This window comes from Panthera tigris, chromosome D1 (genome assembly GCF_018350195.1).
Source record: "Panthera tigris isolate Pti1 chromosome D1, P.tigris_Pti1_mat1.1, whole genome shotgun sequence".
NCBI lineage: Eukaryota > Metazoa > Chordata > Mammalia > Carnivora > Felidae > Panthera > Panthera tigris.
Window position 1 is genome coordinate 99,042,272 of NC_056669.1, and position 21,474 is coordinate 99,063,745.

General features: G+C 48.8%; 1 protein-coding gene across 1 annotated transcript in view; it reads left to right on the top strand.

Annotated features, from left to right (window-relative positions):
• The first annotated feature begins 325 nt into the window (after positions 1 to 325).
• The window catches only part of PTPRJ (protein tyrosine phosphatase receptor type J), a 168,838-nt gene continuing 147,689 nt past the window's right edge, over positions 326 to 21,474 (top strand). Inside the window, exon 1 of the mRNA XM_042959652.1 lies at positions 326 to 790. Coding sequence (XP_042815586.1) covers positions 341 to 790 — 450 coding nt within the window. The 5' untranslated portion in view covers positions 326 to 340. The remainder of the gene's footprint in view (positions 791 to 21,474) is intronic.

Below are 21,474 nucleotides of genomic sequence, written 5' to 3' on the forward strand. Positions count from 1 at the left end.
CCGAGGGGTGCGGGCTCGCGGCGCGAGAGGCGCGGAGCCGGTCCCGGGTCCCGAGTCCCAGGAATGTGGGAGGGCTGGGCGGAGAGGGCGGGCACGGCGGGGGCGCTTCCTCTGCCCGCCGGAGGGGAGCCGCCAGGGCGCGCGCGGGGCGCGCCGCCGCCCCCTCCCCGCCGCCCGGCCGGCTGGGCGGGGGCGGGGGCTGCAGCGGGAGGGCGGCGAGGGGCCGCGGTGCTCGGCAGCCGCCTGGCCGGCCGGGCGGGAGGAAGCGATGAATATTCAGAGGGGGAGGGGGAAGGGAGGGGGCTGAGCGCTCGCCGCGGCTCCCTGCAGCCGGAGCCGCATGACGCGCGGAGGAGGCAGCGGGAGCCGCCGGAGCCGCAGCAGCCGGGATCAGGGCGCCGCGCGCGGGGGGTGGGCGCCTCTTGCTCCGCCCCACGAAGCCCCTGCGCGCCCAGGGACGCGTCCCCCCCGCGGCAGCCGCGCCAGGCTCCGCCGTGTGGCCGCCGCCGCCGCCGCCGCCGCCGCTGCCATGTCCCCGGGGAAGCCCGGGGCGGGCGGAGCGGGGACTAGGCGGACGGGCTGGAGGAGGAGGAGGAGGAGGCGGCGGCTGGAGGCGGCGACGAGGGCGCCCGGGCTCGGGCGCACGGCGGGGCCCGACTCGCGCGTCCCGGGCACGTTCCAGGGCGCGCGGGGCATGAAGCGGGCGGCGCGGGAGGCGCGGCCGCCTCCGCGCTCGCCGGGGCTGCGCTGGGCGCTGCCGCCGCTGCTGCTGCTGTTGCGCCTGGGCCAGGTGAGCGGCCGGGTGGGCCCGGGCGGGGTGTGTGTGTGGGGGGGTGGGGGGTGGGGGGAGAGCACGGAGGGTGGGGGCGGGACTGGCATCCCTTGCACCTGCCCGGGTGTGCCCTGCCTGCGGGGTCCGCGGGAGGTGGCGAGGGGCCCGAGAGCTCGGAGCCCCCCTCCTGGAGGGGGCTCGCCGGAACCCAGCCGGCCTCGCGCGCCGGCGACCGAGCCCCTGCCCCTGCTGCCCGGTCCCGGCGGGGGCGCGGCGGGACCCGGGGTCCGGGGTGCCCGTGGCCTCCCGTGGAAGCCCCCGCGCGGGCTCCAGGCCGTCTCTGGCCCGGCCCTTCCCGGAGCTGGTCACATCTGGCCGGCGCGGGCCCGGCTCGCCCGCCCGCGGCGGCCGGAGGGGGCGTGTTTGCGAAGGGCTCGCGTCGCGGAGCGGGGCCGGCCTGGCCGAGCGCGGCCGACCTCCGACCCGGCCCGCAGGGGCCCGAGGGGCCGGGCCGGAGGGCAGCGGCGGCGGCCCCGGGGGAGCCCGGGCAGGGCCGGGCTTGGGGCCGCGGGGCGGTGGGCGAGGCGCGGGGGCCTCGCGGCCGAGGGCACCGCTTCTGGGGAAAGTCTCCAGCCCCGGCAGAGGTGGCCACTCGCAAGCGTTCGTCAAGGCGACGGTCCCCCTTCCCGGGGAAGCCGCTGGCTTCCCTGGGCGTTGAAGTCGTGCTTTGTGGGCGCAGGCTCTCCCTCCCCACCGCCCTGTTTTCTAGCTTCGCTTTTCAGATAATGCTGTGCCTGGCATTTTGGCGGCCGACCTTTCTGAAAGCGCCGTTTCCCCTTCAGAGTATTCCCACTGGGGGCGAGGCAGGGCAGCTGGGAGACATTCCCATGTCACAGATAGGGAACTTAAGGGGGGGGGGGAGAAGTTAAAGAGCAGAATCACCCAGCCTTGGCCGCGGGAGCTGAGCTAGCAGGTCGGTCCTCACCGCCTTCCAGGAGCCTGCTGGGGTCTCGCACCCGCGGCCGAAAGTGGCCTGGCGAGACCCCTGTTGTGCGTTTTGTTAATGAAAGTCTTGCTTGTTTTATACAAACGACGGCTCTAGGGAGATGATGCTTGAAGCCTGGGAGATGAGTTATTGGCTAAGGATGCAGCCTGGTTTCAGGGAAAAGTTTTCAGGCACAAATACAGGACTGCCTGACAGCAAAAACACAGCCTTGGGGCAGCAAGGAGGCCTCGCAGGCCGGCTGAGAAGGGAGTTGAGGCCTGGGGGTTCCAGCAACTCTCAGCACCCAAGGAGTTGCTCATGTCCCCTCCCAGTTTTCCTCAGTAGACTTTGGAAAGGACAGTGTGGCCTCCTGCAGAGAATACTGGATTAGGCGTCGGAAGAATCAGCTCCAAGGGCCGGGCTTCAGGGCTGGGCATGCTCTTTTTAACAGCATTTGTAGGGTGGGTTCACACCACCTGCCCCAAGAATTGTTTGAGGGGCTTCCACTGGCCAATGTCTGAAACAGCTTTGTAAACCTTAAAGGGTGTCCAGATGGCGGTGTTACAGTAGGGTGAAGTGTGAATAGACTGTCTTCTTCCTGTCCCTTTAAGGAAATTCATGGACAGCAGTCCATGAATTACAAAAAAAAAAAAAAAAAAAAAAAAAGCCTCATAATTGAAGATCTCTTGTACCAAAGTTCATACTAAAGAAATACTTGATCTTCATTTATTTTTAGTTTGACACATATATTTTGTATTATATTATTATTACTTTGTCCATAATGGTTACTATGCTTTGAATCAGTGAAAAATTTCTTGGGTGAATTTATTGCTTGCCCAAGCCTTCCCTGTATCTCAGTATCACACTACCGCTCTCTGCGTGTCCCCGATTCAGATATTTCCTTTCTCTCGTTTGTTCTGTGGAAACTCAAGGGGACTCTTTCTATTTCTTGTTTTTGGATACATTATAAACTAGGAAATGTGAAAGGCTCTCTGAAAAAGGATTTTCACAATCCACAGTTGACAGTTCATTTTGATACTGAATATTTCAGGGAATTTGGGGGCCAGACCAGACTTTCAAGACAGCTCACACCCTTCATTTTTTTAGATGAGAACATTGAGGCCCAGAGAAGACAGTGATCAGGCTGAGGTTACCTAGCAAGAGTGTGGAGGAGACCGGATGGGCATCTGCATTGCCTAGTATTTTCACCGTGCCTTTTTTTTTTTTTTTGCCATGTTTTCACTTTGCGGTTACTTTTCACACTAGGCACAGCCTTACCCCACCGAGTACTCCCAAAACTGTGGATGTAAATTGAACCTTTCAAGGATGAAACATATTTGAGATCGGAAGTCATGTTTGAGATTTCTGAAGTTTGTGCATTTAGGAAATGTGGGTGAAGGTATCAGACTACCTCCCTAACATTTGATTGGTTTTCTGAGGCTTGGATGGTGTGTGTGTGTGTGTGTGTGTGTGTGTGTGTGTGTGTGTGTGTTAAATGGCGTCAACACTCACAGGTTAAAAAAAATGGGCAACTCTTGGAAAAGGCACAGGTCTGTTTGTGAATTAATGAGGATGGGTGTGGAGGCTGGAAAGCAGAGAGATGCTGGAAGATTCAGTGCTTAGTAGGGCTGGAAAAGCCATTTTGACCCTGGCATCTCATTCCCTTTCTCCAAGACAGGAAGGATGGTCAGAGATGATTCCAGCTTGAGGACTGTGCTGGTTGCAACGTCTGACTCCACCCATTCTTGTAGCATTTTTGCACACTAATTTTGGTTTATGTGTATGTTTTAGACAAGGTGACAAAGCAGTTTCCCCCCAACCTTGCCTCCTTTTCTTGGGAAATATAGCCCTGACAGAGTCTTTAAGAAATAGGTTGATAGTGGAGCTGCTTTAAAATGGGGGGGAAAAAAAAAAGCTGGTGACCAATAGCTGTTTTGTTGGTCTTACAGTGTTTGGGATTTGCTTTTTCTTTGCTTTTTAGTTTCCTGGTGAGTAATAAGTGTTTGTGTCTATTATCAATAATAGCTAATCCTTAAGCCTGCTTACCTGCCTGCTTCATTTGGACTACAAAAAAATGTTTTGATTCCTCCTTAAGTTGCTTGTTAAATTCTCCTACGGGTGACTTTAAATATTTTTGTTTTGCTTCAGAACAACGGCGGAGGAACCGAGCGATGATGTTTTGTTTGCAGATGGTTTAAGAAAACAGAGCGGACTGGTTTATGGTTAGACTGTGACTTTGAGTTGATTTCAGGTTGAGCCCTACAATAAAGACAACCACGGATACCCAAGCTTTCCTGAGCAGAGACAATCCTGGCTCCTGTGTGAGCAACATTGGTCAGCAAAGAGGTCATTTAGCTCCTAAAAGTAATCCTTGCTTGGGGTTGAGGCCGAGGGAGAGTTGCTGAGTGGCTGTGGGCCTGGGTTTAGCCAGCACATCATCTGCAATTACTTCTTCGTCCATTCACTGCTTGGCCAAGGGAATTATTTTGAGTGCAGTGTAAGAGGCAATTTTCTGTGTGTTTCCTTTTTAACCTAGTGCCGCTGGTAATATTATAATTAATGGGCAACATCGTATGTGCCAAGGGTTTGGGTGCATTAAGTCATTTGACCATTTCAGAAATACTAAAAGGTAGGAGCCGTTTTATCTGAGAGAGAACTGAGGCTGGAACTCACCAATGATTCATAACCAGTATGTGGTAGAACCGGGTCTGATGTCTCCACCGCCCCAGTTCACTGTCCTGTGCTGAACAAAGCCGTGTGTTTTATTTTTTTATTTTTTTAAATTTTTTTTTCAACGTTTTTTATTTATTTTTGGGACAGAGAGAGACAGAGCATGAACGGGGGAGGGGCAGAGAGAGAGGGAGACACAGAATCGGAAACAGGCTCCAGGCTCCGAGCCATCAGCCCAGAGCCTGACTCGGGGCTCGAACTCACAGACCGCGAGATCGTGACCTGGCTGAAGTCGGACGCTTAACCGACTGCGCCACCCTGGCGCCCCATGCCGTGTGTTTTAGAGAAGGTCTTCAGTGTGCAGCTAAGAGATGAGGTGATGGATTTTCGGGGATGAAGAACAGGCTTGTGGGCCCTGAACCCTGATGGGGCAGGGAGTCACTGTGGCTTCTCTGAATCCTACTATAGGATCTGCTCCGTCCGTGCCACTGACAACCCAGGTGCCTCTTTCCTGCTCCTGTTGCTTTGAGACCCTGAGTCTTAGTGGAGACGGGGTGTGGAGGGGAAAGACCTGGGTTCGGGTCTTTGCCAGTTCGAAGCTGCATAAACTTGGGCAAAGTCCCTCAAGCTCTGTGACTCCTCATGTCCTTATCTGGAAAATGGGACTGACACTTCCTGTTTCACTGGGCAGTTGAGAGGATCAAATATGATAGAAGAGGAACTGCTGTGTAAAATCGGAGGCACGATTCGATTGCTGGCTGTGGCTGCTGCTGTTATTTGGGGACAAGTGGGGCTTCACATCATTAGTTCATATAACAAATACCTATCAAGCGTTTCTCACAGAGTGGCACCTGCGGGCGTGCAAGATGAAGTTAGCACATTTTTTTTTTTTTAAACTATTAAGAATGATTTATTTTAGGGGATGTTAGTGGAAAAAAATAGCTGCATATCAAGTCCATGATTTTATTTATTTTATATTTAAAAATTTTTTAAAGTTTTAAAAAAACGTTTCTTTATTTATTTTGAGAGAGGGAGGGAGGGAGAGAACCCCAAGCAGGCTCCCTGCTGTCTTCGTGGAGCCCGATGCGGGGCTTGAACTCACGAACCGTGAGATCATGACCTGAGGTGAAACCAAGGGTTGAACGCTTAACCGACTGAGTCGGCCAGGTGCCCCTCAGGTCCATGATTTTATAGGTAGATTGAGACTAAATGGAGTGTCATGGTATATAAATTTGCTTAAATTTAATAAAAAGCTGATCCAAAGGAAAATATTGGGTGAATAATTATGTAAGGGTGGTATGGTTATGGCAAACTTGTAAAGGTGAAACATTGCTTAAGTTTGGGAGATACTGGGTGTGCAGCAGGCACTGAGTGGAGGCCTGTGGGTAAGAAAGGGAGCCTGTTTTCATGACTTATGGGATTTGGGAGTGAGACATTACTCTGATTACCCCCAGCTAACCAGTGACAGTTGTGATGTAGGCTGTGTGTGTGATGTCCTTGTTGTCCTCCACACGTTCCCCGCCCCCAGCTTCTACAGGGATGAGTCGGGCAGGGATCTACATCGAGATCCCTGGAGGTGGCAGATATATCAGACCAGAGAAGTCCACAGCAACTTTGCCACCACCTTGTGTGGCTTTCCAGTGGCTTCTCTGGTGACACCTATGGGGACAGGAGCCATAGGAAATTTGTTATTACTTCCTTATTGGTGATAGCTGTGGTCTTCCCATTGTCTTAGAATTTCCATGGCATGTAAATGCCCGGGTGGAGGGCTGGTGGTATTGAGACCGAGGTTGGGGGGCATTTTGAAAGCAAAGTAGTGTCAGCTTCCACAGAAGGTCTAATTTTAAACATGCAAATAATTTTCAGTTCCACTTTTCCTTCTTCCTGTTAGAGGAAAGCTGTACCCTGTTGCCTTTTCTGAGTTTCGAGCAGACAATGTCGTCATTATGCCCCAAACTATCACCTTCTCCAGGGCAGGAATGGGTGGTGGTTTTCTGGGTGCCTGTGCTGGGCCCCAGCCCAGTGTTAGTTCATGGCTTCTGAGTAAATAAGTGAGTGACTATTAAAACATAGTACCAACGTGGAGTCTATATAACACAGTGGTTCTTAATCTTCCTGGGGAGGGGGAGGTATTAAGACCCTTACAGAGTAAGTAAAAGCGAAGCTTCCTTTCCACAAAAGGAATGTACATATTTGCAATTTTGTATCCAATGTCAGGGGTTTCATAGGCTCTTCAAAATAGCCTATGAATCTCAGGTTAAAAACTCTCCAATGTAAAACTGTATACTGTTAGAAAAATACTAGTCTTTTTCAAAGATAACTACTGTGGGCATTCTTGGTTTCCTTCCGGGTGGGGGGAGGGGGAATGTTTCTTTGTATTGTATGCAAGTATCTGTATTCATCTTTTTAAAAAATTACATTAAAGAAAACTTTATGTATACATTGTATTCTACTTAACCTTTCGATTTACCTTGTTGTCTTAGAGGTCATTTAATACCTGCTTTAACTCATTTTTTTAAATGACTGTCTGGGATTCTAATGTGTGAATTTACCACGATTTATTAAACCATTCCCATATCAATAGACACTTTAATTGTTTTTGCACCCCTCCCCCCCCATCTCTTACAAATCATGCTTCAGAGACTGTCTTTGGTACACATTTCTTGTCACTTTCACAACGATGTCCATACATTTCTAATTTTAGGGTTGCTGTGTTAGAGGGTACATGCATTTAAAATTTGAGAGCTATTGTTAAGCTCTCCTATAAAAACATTGCCCCAGTTTATACCTGCATCCATAGGTGTGAGAATTGAGGGTTGTTTAATTTTTATTTTTTAATTTTTTTAAGATTAAACAAATTTTAAATAGTCTCTACACCCAACATGGGACTCTGACTGACAGTCCCAATATCAAGAGTCGCATGCTTTACTGAGTGAGCCAACCAGGCGCTGTGAAAATTGTTAAATGTTTAAATCTGAGAGGCGAGAAGTTGTGTCCTGACTTTTACTTATATCTTTATTTGAGTTAGTTGAATATTTTTTCTTACGTTTTGGGGTGTCTGCATTCCTTCCTTCCGTTTCTTTTCTGTTAACTCCTGGTTCGTTAAAAAAAAAAAAAAGATTGCTATTTTGTTATTGATTTGTATAAGCTCTTTGGAAATTAAAGAAGTTCGTCCTTCGGTTCTGATTTGTGTTGGAAATGCGTGTGTTTTCCAACTATTTTAGATGTGGCCCTTGTTCCTTAGTGACTCAGGGATAGATGAGATCCCTGGGTGGTGACGAGAATATGAAGCGTGGAACCAGACTGCCTGATTGCAGTCCTGGCCTCCCACCTGACTAGCTGTGACCTTGGGTGGCGCCTAACCTTTCTGACCCTTGGTGTTTACATTTCTAAAGTGCTAATAATAATGGTAGTAGTGCTGCTCACACAGGGTAGTTGGATAAGTTGAGACTGCGTTATTATTGTTAAAGTTCCTTGTGTAAATGGATACGGAATTAGGAGAACAGTATTTAACAATGGGGCGCCTGCCTGGTTTAGCCGGCGGGGCTTGTGACTCTTAATCTCGGGGCTGTGAGTTCCAGCCCCACGTTAGATGTAGAGATTACTTAAAAATAAAATCTAAAAAAAAAGAAAAAAAAAGAAACAATATTTAATGAAAATTTTCCGTTTACTTAAGAGTTAGATTTAAAACATTTTTGTAAATGTTTATTTATTTTTGAGAGAGAGACAGAGTGTGAGCTGGGGAGAGCAGAGGGAGAAAGACAGAATCCAAAGCAGGCTCCAGGCTCTGAGCTGTCAGCACAAAACCTGATGTGGGGCTCGAACCCATGACCTGTGAGATCACCACCTGAGCTGAAGTCGGATGCCTAGACGACTGAGCCACCCAGGTGCCCCAAGAGTTAGATTTAAAAAAAAAAAATTTTTTTTTTTAATGTTTTATTTATTTTTGAGACAGAGACAGAGCATGAGCAGGGGAGGGGCAGAGAAAGAGGGAGACACAGAACCTGAAGCAGGCTCCGCGCTCTGAGCTGTCAGCACAGAGCCTGACGCCGGGCTCGAACTCACGGACCGGGAGATCATGACCTGAGCCGAAGTTGGACGCTCAACCGACTGAGCCACCTAGGCGCCCCAAGAGTTAGATTTTAAAGTTAGGGCACAAGGCCATAATTTTGACTTTTCAAAATTGTGCTACAAAGTCTTCAAATTGGATTTAAGAGATTAAATCTGCAATGGAATGTATACTTATACACATATACATGTATGTGGAGCAGTGTAGGCTTTCCTGATAGCACAATTTAAATTATATTTCTCTTTTGACGGTGCATATAATTGAATTATAGATTAAATGACCGCGAGATATGACTGGAGAGTGGCCAATGTGGTCCTGGGCCCAGAGGGGCACAGGAATATTGACCATGTCCCTTAGAAAGACAGAGTCCTCCTTGCATTGACTTGAGTATTTCTCTGTGACCTGGCTGGCTCTAACTGTGGCTGCCCTGGTCTCTGGGTACATTTTCTGTAAGGACAAGAGGAGCTATTTAATGCCACCAACTGAAAGTTTAAATTTGTTTTTTTTAATGTTTACTTCTTTTTGAGTGAGCGAGTGAGAGAGAGAGAGAGAGACAGAGACAGTGTGAGCCAGGAAGGGGCAGAGAGAGAGGGAGACACAGAATCTGAAGCAGGCTCTGCTCTGAGCAGTCAGCACAGAGCCTGATGCAGGCCTCGAACCCACAAACCAGATGCCCCCACTGAAAGTTTAAAGACATAATCCTTGGCTCTAATTGCGGGAGATGGGAGACCAAGAGAGTCTGTGCTGACTGCCGTCAGTTTCTATGGCAGCAAGGTGATCCTGCATTTCCTGCTGCTGGCTGAACTGGTTGCCTTCTCTTCATGTCCTTATGTCATGGGAGTTCGCTCTTCCCCACTGAGAGTGGACCAGGCTGATGGTCCTGTCCCCAAGGCCTGGAGAAGGAGAGCTGCGGGGAGGTGGTTGTGGGTATGCAGGGAGATTGCTACCCAGAGCTTAGTGCACTGGCTTTGGAGTCAGAGAGACCGGACTCCTCCGATTCCCAGCCAGGTGACCTTGGGCCAACAATTCTGATGCCCGGAGCCTCACTTGTTCTCATCCGGAAAATGGGGACAGCAAAGATACCTACCAAATAGAGTTGTGGTGGAAGACTGACTGGATCCAAATAACAAGTTCTTAGCATGAAATAAACCTTCAAAAGATGTTGGCTGTTATTTTATTATCGTAATTTGTTGAGGTACGGGCATAATTTAGTACTTAAAAAGACTTAAAAATTGTTTTTACCTTATAGTTTAGAAAGCCCTTTGGCATATATGAGCTCATTCAACCCTTGAAACATTCCTGTGAGTTTGTCATTGTAATTTATGTCGTGGCTCGGTCTGTCCCTAGGTGACTTGTCCAACCCAGGTGGCATCTGTCTTTGCACAGATGTAGCCTAGTTGTAAAAGTCAGTCAAATATAATTAGCTTACAAGAGGCGAATTGGGCGGTTGAGTCCCCTGGTTGGTTCATACATACTTATTAGGTTGAACCATATGAAATGACTGTTTCTGGTCCTTTGAATATTGGTAATTGTATATGATTCCCCCTAATATAATCCAGAACATTTGTAGAAGTTTGGAAAACCAAAACATAGATGTATCTGCTGTAAAACAGCGTGTTTACATCTGTGGGTCATAAAACCAATTTAAGTTATGAGCGGCATGAAAAAGCGATGGGCTAGAAAATATCAGGGTTTACCGCACGTAGAAAAGGTGAGTGTTGTGTCGTGAAACTTGTTCCAGTTATGTAGACTTTGTGTGTCTTCATACTGAATTACACAGAAAGTGGATTTCTTTTTCTTTTCTTTTTTTAAGATTTTATTTTTAAGTGATCTCCACACCCCAGGTGGGGCTCGAACTCACAACCCCGAGATCAAGAGTCACATGCTCTACCTACTGAGCCAGCCAGGCGCCCTGAAAGTTAATTTCTTATTGTGGCTTTAGGCTTTGTCCAAGAAAACCGGAAGCTACTGTCATAGGGGTTTGAGCGGCAGAAGATGTGGGGGTGAAGGTGGCTTCTGTCTCCAGAGACAATGGAACACCAGTATGAAGTCCCCAATTGTGCATTGTAAGTGCCCCCATATGTAGCTGAAGACTGTCTTGCAGTGGCCGGTACAGGAAGGACCAGCTTCCAGGGAGGTGCATAGGAAGGGAGCAGGTCCACTGAAAGCTGAGGAGGCCTACTCTTAAGTAGCTGCCCTTCTGGAAACTTCAGAGGGACCACTTCTGAAGAACACTTGTGTAGAACAAGCCTTTGGCGATGCTTTGTGTTCTTTGGTTCAGGGTTAAGTAGAGAGCTAACACTGCCTGTTGTGTTGTGTGCTTTGGAAGAGAACTTGGGAGTCTCAGGTGGTCTGATGTTCTGAGGGATCATCACCCAGCTGGGGGATGGTTCTGAGGGATCATCACCCAGTGGGGGACTCACCCTTGGCCCTGCCTGGCCTTCCACCCCAGAATGTTTACCTCCAGGTTGTGCTGGCCTCACTCCTCTCATGCTGATCCTCTGGGGGCCCGTAGCCCCCAGTTGGCCCGAGGGTCCTGATCCAGAGCTGGTTGGTTCAGTTCTGACGTAAGTTAGTACTGGTTGTTGTTGTTTTTAATATATACAAATTGGAAATATAGATAAATAAAAGAAGAAAGCAAAATTACCTGTAATCTCCACTTCCTAAACTATTTTGATGGGTGATCCTTGTCTTTATTTATATTTTCTCCTTCCTTCCTTCCTTCCTTCCTTCCTTCCTTCCTTCCTTCCTTCCTTCCTTCCTTCCTTCCTTCCTCTCTCTCTTTCTCTCCCCCCTCCCCTCCCATCCTAAAATAGGACTACCTGCCACACGTGTTTTGTGACTTTCATTTTTCGTGTCTATATGTGTATTAGGACCAGGGGCAGAAGCATCCCTAGGGGGACCCCAGAAATCTACAGCATAAACATGAGGCTTTCTCCTGGAGGGTCACTGTTACTCGGTGGAAAGTGTTTTGAAACAAATAGGGACACAGTATAGATTAGATACCAAATATGCATCCAGAATGTTTTCGGTGAATGCAAGAGACCACAAAGACATCTCCAGTTCCTGGGGGTGTGAGTCCACTCTCTTCTGGGTTCTCGGGGGCAGTTTGTGGCAGTTTGTGAAGCAGTGACAATGTGTGGCAAACATTTTCCCCTGCCAGTAGATGTTCTCTTGTGTAACCTCAGCTGTTGCATCCTGCATTAGACAGAGGTCCTGGATCTCATTTCTCCTGTGATTAATCTTCTAGTGTGTTTTTTTTTTTAACATTTTTTTTTTTTTTTTTTTTTTTTGCCACAATCAACACTATTCAGATGATTCTGTGATTAAATCTCTGAACCCATCTCTGATGATTGTCTTCGGATGAATTGAGATAATCAAAATAACAATAGCAGCTACCACAGGTTGAATATTGTGGATTTTACCTATTGTGTAATCCTATGATGTAGGTACAGGGAGGGAAACTGAGGCCCGGAGAGTTACGATCTGGGTCATGGCCACACATCTCACCCAGCTAGCTGTGGGCTTCTTTGGGAGCACAAGAGGGGAGCCAGACAGTATTACCTACATGAGCGAGGCCATGTCTGAGTCTCCTGGATGGACAGCTGGACTTGAGGGCCATTCCCAAAGGTAGCAAGGCCATCTTCTGTGGGAAGGGTGTTGCCTAGAGTCATGCTGTGGCAGAAGTAAAATGCTTCCAAAAGCCACAAAAGATAAGGGTATCTTTGCTATAGATATGTGATAAAGGCTTCCTGAAACTTTGGGGCCTTGGCTCCAATCAAATGAATGACATGTCTTGGCCTTCCTGTTGTGAATGTATTTGGGTTTTGTAGAAGTTGAATTTGGGCATGGGTGACCTGGCTTCAGAGTGTCCCGTAAGAAGAGGAGCACGGCCTCTGGTATCAGCAGAAGCGTGGATCCAAATCCACGCTCTTGTCCTACACCATGCGCCCCTGCTGTCTCCCCAGGTGCTTATGCTTCTTGGAACCCGTTGTGTCATCTGGAAACTGACAGTGGTTGCCAGGCCATGAATTATTAGGGATAATTGGGGAAGGTGTATAAGGCACCCCGTCCAGTTTATGGTGTTCAGTAGGTACTTAATTTTCCACTTCCGATATACCCCTCTTTATTAACACACTGTCTCCTGGGGATGCAGTTGCCATGTGCCCAAGGTTGGAGGAGAACTTCTCTGAAGGTGTTCAACTTTTCCTTTGAGTGGGGGAGAGTGGGAGAAAGAGGGAGAGAGAGAGGAGAGAGAGAATCCAAGCAGGCTCCGTGATGTGCTTGAACCCATGAGACTGTGAGATCGTGACCCGAACCGAAATCAAGAGTCAGAGGCTTAACCGACGGAGCCACCCAGGTGCCCCTGAAGGTGTTCAACTTTTATGAACCTTGATGCCTGGGAGTGTTGTTATCTAAAGTGGCACCAAATCCTACTGCCTGAAGAGAAACTGTAGGAGATGTAGGCATAAGAGCTCTTCCTTAAGACGTGTTGGCCTGTCTGAGGATTGCCCCGCTAGAGTCTGAATCATAACTGTCTCTAGGAAAGAATAATGTTAGTTAAGCTACAGCAGGAGATCATGTGTGCGCGTGCACACGAGATCACATACAACCAAGTGAGCCTTTCCTGTAGGCGAATAATGGTCCTGCTTGCCATTTCTCCCTGCTGGCGAGGCCATCCCAGTTCATTAAATTCGTCCTCCGGGAACCATTTACGAAGCACTAACCGCTTCTTTTAGATCTAGAGCTTGCCAGCCTAGCTCATCTCTCTTATGTCGCTATATACCTGCTGCATATAGCTTGGCCTCATCACCAAATGCCCATCTTCTGACTTCATGCCTCGACCCATTTCTCCAGCTCATCTCATCCTGCAAACTACTTTCCCTGAAACCCCCTCTTTCCTTGTTCTCTGATCCCGCGTTCTCATTAGAGTTTAGACTTGATACTGAAATGGTTTTCGTAGCTCAGATCGGGGCTTCTCTAAAACCATTGATAACCTTGAATTTAGCTTCCTGGTATCTGGTTGCTGGGAGTCTGTTCCTGTGATTGTGGACATCAGACAACATGAAGTCACCTTTGTTGACAGTCTCACTCTGGGCTCGTTCATGGGACCGAGTATAGTGCAGGGGTTAAAACCTGGCTTTGGAGCCAGATGCCTGGATGGGAATTCCTTGTTTCACTTTGATTATGCTCAAACTTTTCTGTGCCTCAGTTTTCTCAACTATAAAATAGTGGTGATAACGTGACTCCGCTCTAAGGTTGTTACAGGAAGTATGTAAAGTAAGTATGTATCACAAAGAATTGTATAGCACACAAATTAAACATTCAAAAAGGGAGGACAAACGTATTGGGGGAGGGGTAAGACTCAGACCCTCAGCCTCTGCCTGACCACTGAGTTGGCCAGCAGTCTTGATTTCTTTTGGGAGATGTGCACATAGCACTTAGCCTTTGCTCGCCCCTGGAGTCTGGTTTTTAGGCTTTGCAACTGTCCAACACTGTGGTTGGGGTGAGGATGGGTGGGGACTTCTTTTCCTTTAGCCCAGGATTTTTCAGCCTCAGCACTATGGATCCTTGGGGCCCCGTTAGTTGTTTTAGGGACTGTCCTGTGCATGGTAGGATGTTCAGTGGCATCCCTGCCTCTGCTCGATGCCAGAACCCCTACCCCCTCCACTTGTGATAATGAAAAATGTCTCCAGACACTGCCAGATGTCCCCCGAGGGGGAAAGCGTCCTGGTTGAGAGCCACTGCTTTAGGCAATGCCTGTTGGGAAGGAAAGGTATAGATTGCCTGCACCTGGCAGTCTCAGTAGTGGGGACCCGCCCTTCTTCCATTTTCCATGTGACGCTGTTGGTAACTGACTTCCTCTTCCCAGTGAGACAGTAGCTATAAACTAAGAGTGTTTACAGATGCGACAAACAGCCAGGTTGCTCAAGAGAGGCTTCGCATCTGACTCCCTGCTTGTTTTAGGGATGCTGTGGTAGAGCAAGCAGTGCCCTAGGGGTCTTGGCACCCGGGCGTTGATTCCCATGCAACATTTCTCCCTGTGTTCGCAGCCTCAGTTTCCTCCTCTGCAAAATGGGGATAACTGACATTATACTCCTTCTCTCCAGGGTGGGAAAGGAAGCCGGTGTTAATGCGGTATGTGTGGGGCCAAGGTCTGCTGTTGGGGATGTGAAGTTGAGGGAAGGGCCCAAATGCGCCACGTTCCACACAAGAGATAGACCCAGTCAAAGCGAGATCCCATGACCAAGAGATTGGCTGCCAAGTTCCCCCTCCCACTAGCTCCCTGGAGCGGTTTTCAGCTTCTAGAGTGTTTAGAGAGGCCCCAGGGCTGTCCCAGCCGAGGCAGGGAGACCTGCAGGAATGAGCTGGAGGAGGAACCCAGGAAACCCACTTGAACTTGATGGTGCTGCCAGCCAGCAGCGAGGAGGGTTGGCTTTCTGAACACTTGCTGTGCACCAGCTTTTCAGGAAAACATCACTTTGTGAAGGCGAACAAGTGCCCCAGCTCAGTGCTGGTCAGACCTGGTCTGGGCATACTGTTGTCTGGGGTGCCATTTTCTTAAATTAAAAAAAAAATTTTTTTAAATGTTTATTTAAAAAAATTTTTTTTATGTTTTTATTTTATTTTTGAGAGAGAGACAGAGAGACAGAGTGCAAGTGGGGGAGGGGCAGAGAGAGAGGGAGACACAGAATGGGAAGCAGGCTCCAGGCTCTAGGCTCTGAGCTGTCAACACAGAGCCCGACGTGGGACTGGAACTCACAGACCGTGAGATCATGACCTGAGCTGAAGTCGGACGCTCAACCAACTGAGCCACCCAGGTGCCCCACAATAAAAAATTTTAAAAGAAGATATCCATCCCCTCATTAATTCCCTAACATTTAACTCTAAATCTGACCTCTACCTCTGACTGCCTGGCTCATATCTACTTGTCCCCTGGACATCTTCACTCAAATATGTATGTAATAAGCAAATTAAATTTTTGAAAATGTTTTATTTATTTTTGCGAGAGAGTGAGACAGAATGTGAGCAGGAGAGCGGCAGAGAGAGAGGGAGACACAGAATCGGAAGCAGGCTCCGGGCTCTGAGCTGTCAGCACAGAGCCCGACGCGGGGCTCAAACTCATGAACCATGAATTCATGACCTGAGTCGAAGGCGGACACTCAACCGACTGAGCCACTCGGGTGCCCCTGGGGCTCCATTTTCGTGTACCCAGATTCCAGCCAGTTATTCTGAGATGTCCTCAGTGCTCTCATACCCTGTGTGCTGGGCTCCACTTCATCCTTCAAATGACCTTGTCCGTTTTAGAAGGGAGGCACCAAGAGATGAAGGGACTTGCCCAGGGCCAGGGATGCGGCTGTTCACCATCTCGCTTCCACTGCTTTGTGACCAACAGCAGCACAGTGCTTCTAAAGGCCCGAATTTTCTCATGTGCCAAATGGGGATAATAAATGATTTCAGACGATTGTGATCAAGATTCCACAAGAAAATGTATGGTGCCTGGCATACAGAGAGTGTCCCACAAATGCCAGCTGCTGTCCTTATTATTGTTGCAACTATCAGTGATAGCACTGGTGATCACTTTGATGAGCCTTTCCAGGAACAGCCCTGGCTGGCCCCGGAGTCTGTCTCAGGCCCTGTTTGGGGGTGCAGCTGCCTGGGGCAGGATGCCACCTGGGGAGGACAAAGAGTCTGAGAGTCAGGAGATAAAGCAAAACCTGCCCTCAGGGATGGAACGTGTGATCTCACAGTCTGGCCTCCGACCAGCTGAGCTCATTGCCATGCAACTTGGTAGTTAATCATTACTAGTAAGAAGATAAAAAGGATCAGCGCCTCAAAGAAACGTCAGAGTGAGAAAGGACCTCTGGGGACATTAGGCCAGGGAAGACAAATGGGTTCCAGTTTGTGTCCATCTTCAAGTGACTGATAGGGGCTGCTCAGGTCCTGCGTGTGGAAGGGAGTGTTAGACCACTGGGGTTGGGCTAGCTCAGCAGGAGAGTGTGCTGGGATCGATTAGTGATGTCTGCCGTGGCCACAAGAAAGGCAAGGGGCTGCGTACCTGCTGTTTTATTTGCCCTTGCCCTCCGAGGCTTAAGACTTGCTCACTGGAGGGTCACCCAGCAAGTCTTCAAACCACAAAAATCTCTTTGGAAAAGGTGTCTTTGGTGTCTGGTTCTTGAGTTTCATCTCTGAGAAAGTGATCTTTGTTTGACTGTGCTCAGCAAAGAGGAACTTGCTGTCCCAGAAGGCAGCACGTTCTGTTTTTGGGCACTTCTCCCAGTTAGTGCTTATACCATTGAGGGGGAAGAAGGCCTTCGAAGCCACTCGACGTGGGCCCTTCTCAGCCGTGGCTCCTCCTGGGAGCTTTTAGGAGATCTCGATTGGAGGCCCGCACTCCTGAGTCGTGGGTTTTGAGTATCTGGATGGGTGGGCATCCCTGGTGCTGTTGTCTTTCTTCCAACTCCTCACATGATGTTAATGTATAACCAGGGCTGACAACTACTGAGACCACTTTTTTTTTTTAAGTTTTTTGGAAACAGAGGCCCAGAAAGGACACGATTGTCCAGGGTTACAGAGGATTAGTAACACAAGGACAGGGAAACCCAGGAAGAAAGATCCTTTATGAAGTGCCAGCCCTACGTGAGGCTCTTTTTCTTTCACCCCGAGACTCTTCTCGTCCCACAAAGTCACATTACGCCCCTGCCTGAAACCCTCTGTGGCTTCATGTCTCACTTAGTATCAACCCCAGTGGTGGCCTGGACCGGGGATCTGGATGTGAGCAGATCCCTCCCTTCCCTCTCACCTCCCCTCATCCCCCCCCCCCCCCCCGCCCCTTTTTACCAACCCCAGTCACAGCCGTGCTGTGGACGCTGGACCCCACCCCACTGTCACCCTCAAGGGGCACTTGATGCACCATGACCCACGGCCTCCTGGCTGTTCTTCTCAGACCCTTCTCTCCCGTTGTCCTGCCTCATCTCCTCTGCCCTTACCACCGCCTCAAACTCTGTCATTGGTTCACGGTTTCCATTTGCCCACCCCCTGGAGTCTGGACTTCAGGAGGGAGGAACCCTGTCTGTACGGTTCTCTGCTCTATCCCTCGTGCCTCAAGCAGAGCCTGCCTCAGAAAGATGTTTGTTGAAGGGATGAATTGAAAGGGCACAAAGCCAGTATTTCCCCAAGTTACGATTACCTGGAATCCAGGCTTACTGCCTCCTAGTCCCATATTATTTCTAGTTATTTCATGATATGTTAATCTTTTTAAGAAAAGTTTATTTATGTATTTTGTGAGAGAGAGAGAGAGAGGGAGAGAGAGAGAGAGATTGAGCAGGGGAGGGGCAGAGAGAGGGAGAGAGAGAATCCCAGGCAGGCCCTGAGCCGCCAAGCGAGGAATCGGACACAGGGCTCGAACTCATGAACCTCAAAATCATGACCTGAGCCCAAATCAGGAGTCAGATGCTTAACCAACTGAGCCACCCAGGGGCTTCTCGTAATATTTTTATCTTTTGCCGTGACAACCCTAAATGTGAACCATAGAAATCCTCAGGGTGAGGGGGGTTAGCTTGCTTCTGTGAAAAGAGTACAGATTTTTAAAAAGAGTGATCTCTGTGCCCGACGCCGGGCTCAAACTTATAACCCCAAGATCAATAGTCATAGGCTCTACGGACTGAGCCAGCCAGGTGCCCCAAAAAGAATACAGATTTTGAAGTCCCCACCCAGCACTGCCTCTTATTAGCTATGTGATCTTGGGAAATTTCTGAACCTCTCTGAGGCCCCGTCTTTCTTGTCTGCAAAATGGAATCACGGTCCTACTGATTAGCTGACACCGACTGAATGCTTTCTGTGTGCCAGGCACTGTGCTGAGTGCCTTATCCGTTTCGACGAGTACATCCTCACAACCACCTGATGAGGTGGTTCTCTTCTTGCTGTCATTGGACAGGAGTGAAAAATGAGGCACAGAGAGGTTAAGCCACCAGCCCGAGGTCACATAGCTAATCAATCAAGGAACCAGGTTCAAGCTTTGGCAGTGTGGTTCTAGAGTCAGCCTGTTAGGAATTTATGAAATCTTGTCCAATGGCCCCAGCACAGGTGGTGGTGTAGAGAGGCTCAGTTAACATTTGTTTCCCCTCCCCCTTCGTTTGGCCTTTACTCCTACAGTGACATTTAAATTCTCTTATCGTTTTTGTTCTCGTTTTTGTTCTCAACTCGGTGACAAAAGGACCCATATCCTGTCTGTCGGAGGTGCTCACTTCCAGACCTGGTTTCTGTTGATGGGACCTCAGGGCTCACACCTTGCAGGCCCCGGGGTTGAGGGTGTATTGGGCTCTGGTGCTCACAGAGCGTGGGTGAACAAGTGCATTTTCCCACCTAGAAATTTCTGCCTGCAAGACCTATCGAGGGCCTGTTTTTGTGCCAAGCAAGCATTGTGACCGTGATCAATGAAACAAAACAATAGTTCTTGGTCCTATCGCCTCAGCTCATCAACCCTCCATTTAATGTGCCCGATTACCCAGGCCCTTTGCTGGGCTATGATCACTTTAATTGGAGTCGTAGATTTATGATCGGGACAGGCCTGGGTTGAGAGTCACCTTGCTGGGGCATTTTCTGGGAGGATTTGCCCTGTTAGGATAAACAGAAGAATGAATGGCCCACACCCCATTTCCAGTGGGTGCTTTATTTTGGGGCGGGCAAGCCTCTGTGTTAGCATGAGATCAAGCGGTCCAAAATGCGTTGTTTAATTTTTTACTTTTTTCTTCATTATATAAGAGTGGCACAACAAGATTAAAAGGAATTTAGAAACTAGAGAAAGGGAGGAAAAAAAGCCACATATTGCCTTGCATCACAGAAGTATAATTCCAAAGTAGTTACGGCTACAATTTATTCCAGGTGGTTTGTTATCTAAATTAATTGTGATCCCAGAGCAGAGACAGTTTCAGATTCTTTAATGCCAAACAGCTAAACGAAGAAAACGTTTTTTTCCACGGTGATACGTGGACGATAGGGACATAATTTAAAAAAAAAAAAATTTTTTTTTTAACGTTTATTTATTTTTGAGACAGAGAGAGACAGAGCATGAATGGGGAGGGTCAGAGAGAGGGAGACACAGAATCCGAAACAGGCTCCAGGCTCCGAGCTGTCTGCACAGAGCCCGACGTGGGGCTCGAACTCACGGACCGTGAGATCATGACCTGAGCCGAAGTCGGCTGCTCAACCGACTGAGCCACCCAGGCGCCCCAATAGGGACATAATTTTGAAGAGCTGCAGGATGCTACAGGGAGTGGATATTCTGGAATTCACTTACACTTTCTCCTATTTAGATGTTTAAGCGGCAACCAGTTTTTCACTATTACAAGTAGTGCAGGGATGAATATTTTCACATGTACAGCATTTTCGGTGAAATGGAAATTATTTCTCTAGATTCATTTCCAGGCACCTCTCTGATCTTTGACGACCCTCGACAAACGACTTTCTGGAAGGAGTGCGTCTCTTCCAGTGCCATTGGAATGGATGAGGCTGCCTGTTTCGTTATGCCCACCCCGGCACTGGATGTTCTCTGTTTTTACAAACAGATTTTAAATTTAATATTTGCATTTGCAGACCTGGGCCGTGTGGTGGCTGCCTCGTATGGCTTTTGGACTAGGTGTGACTCCTGTAGAACCTGTTTTTTTATGTGATCTTAAAAAAAAAAAATCATTAGGGTTTTTTTTTTTTATACTGAGAGAAAATGTCAAGTCACTGTGTCTTATACTGCAGTCTCCACTTGTCTGTTGGTACCTAGAAAAATTCTAAGTGCCGTCAGCCGCCAGTTGGGCTGAATTGTGTATTCTTACTTACCTGACTGCAAAATCAGTCCGGTGTGTTTATTTCATTAAAAAAATCTTGCTTAATGTTTATTTATTTTTGAGAGAGAGAGAGAGAGAGAGAGAGAGAGACAGAGTGTGAGTGGGGGAGGAGCAGAGAGAGAGAGAGAGAGAGAGAGAGAGAATCTGAAGCAGGCTCCAGGCTCTGAGCTGTCAGCACAGAGCCTGACGGGGGCTCGAACTCTCAAACCGTGAGATCATGACCCTGAGCCGAAGTAGGATGCTTAACTGACTGAGCCACCCAGGTGTCCCAGTGTGTTGGTTTCATTTTTAGAGCTGATGTTAGGGGTGCCTGCTCTCCAATAAGTAGTGTTAAACTCAAGTTATGCGATGGTTGGATGGACATTGCAGATTGAAATATTACCCGGCACCTACTAGATATCTAGCCTCTTGGCGATTACATCTCAGACGTGTGGGAAGACAAAGTTAACTTCCAAATCCCAGGTTTGCCGCTTGCACCACGACCTGGATTAGCTTCCTCACCCCTCCTCCATTACCTGCCTGCTTGTTTCCCCACCTCTAAATTCGTGTGATAGTGCCCATCAAGGAGAGCTGAGGTCAGGATTAAGATATTCATGTTATCAAGGATTTAGCACACCGAAGGCAGGGGGATCCTGCTGTTGGTGATGACGTAACAGGGGCCTGAGGGGTGGGGAGGCAAACTGGCGGTCCAGAGCCTTTCCTTTTTTTTTTTTTTCCCCCTCACTTTAAAAAAAAGTTTGTTTATTTTTGAGAGAGACACAGAATGGGGGAGGAGCAGAGAGAGGGAGACAGAATCCGAAGCAGGCTCCAGGCTCTGATCTGTCAGCACAGAGCCCAATGCGGAGCTCAAATCCACAAACCGCAAGATCATGACCTGAGCCCGAAGTCGGCCGCTTAACTGAGCCACCCGGGCACCCCCGGATCCTTTCCTTTAGGAGGTTCTGGTTTCATTGGAGAGGTAAGGTGGGCTGCCTGGAGATTGTTGCAAGCTGCATATGTTGCCAGCCTCAGGGTAACAGCCAGGAGTTGAGGCATGAGTAAGGCCGCACGAGTAACCTCAGTTGTTCTTTGGGGATGAGTGTTGGCAGCTCAGGCCTGCAGTGTCATTCTGGGTAGTGTGTGTGTGTGTGTGTGTGTG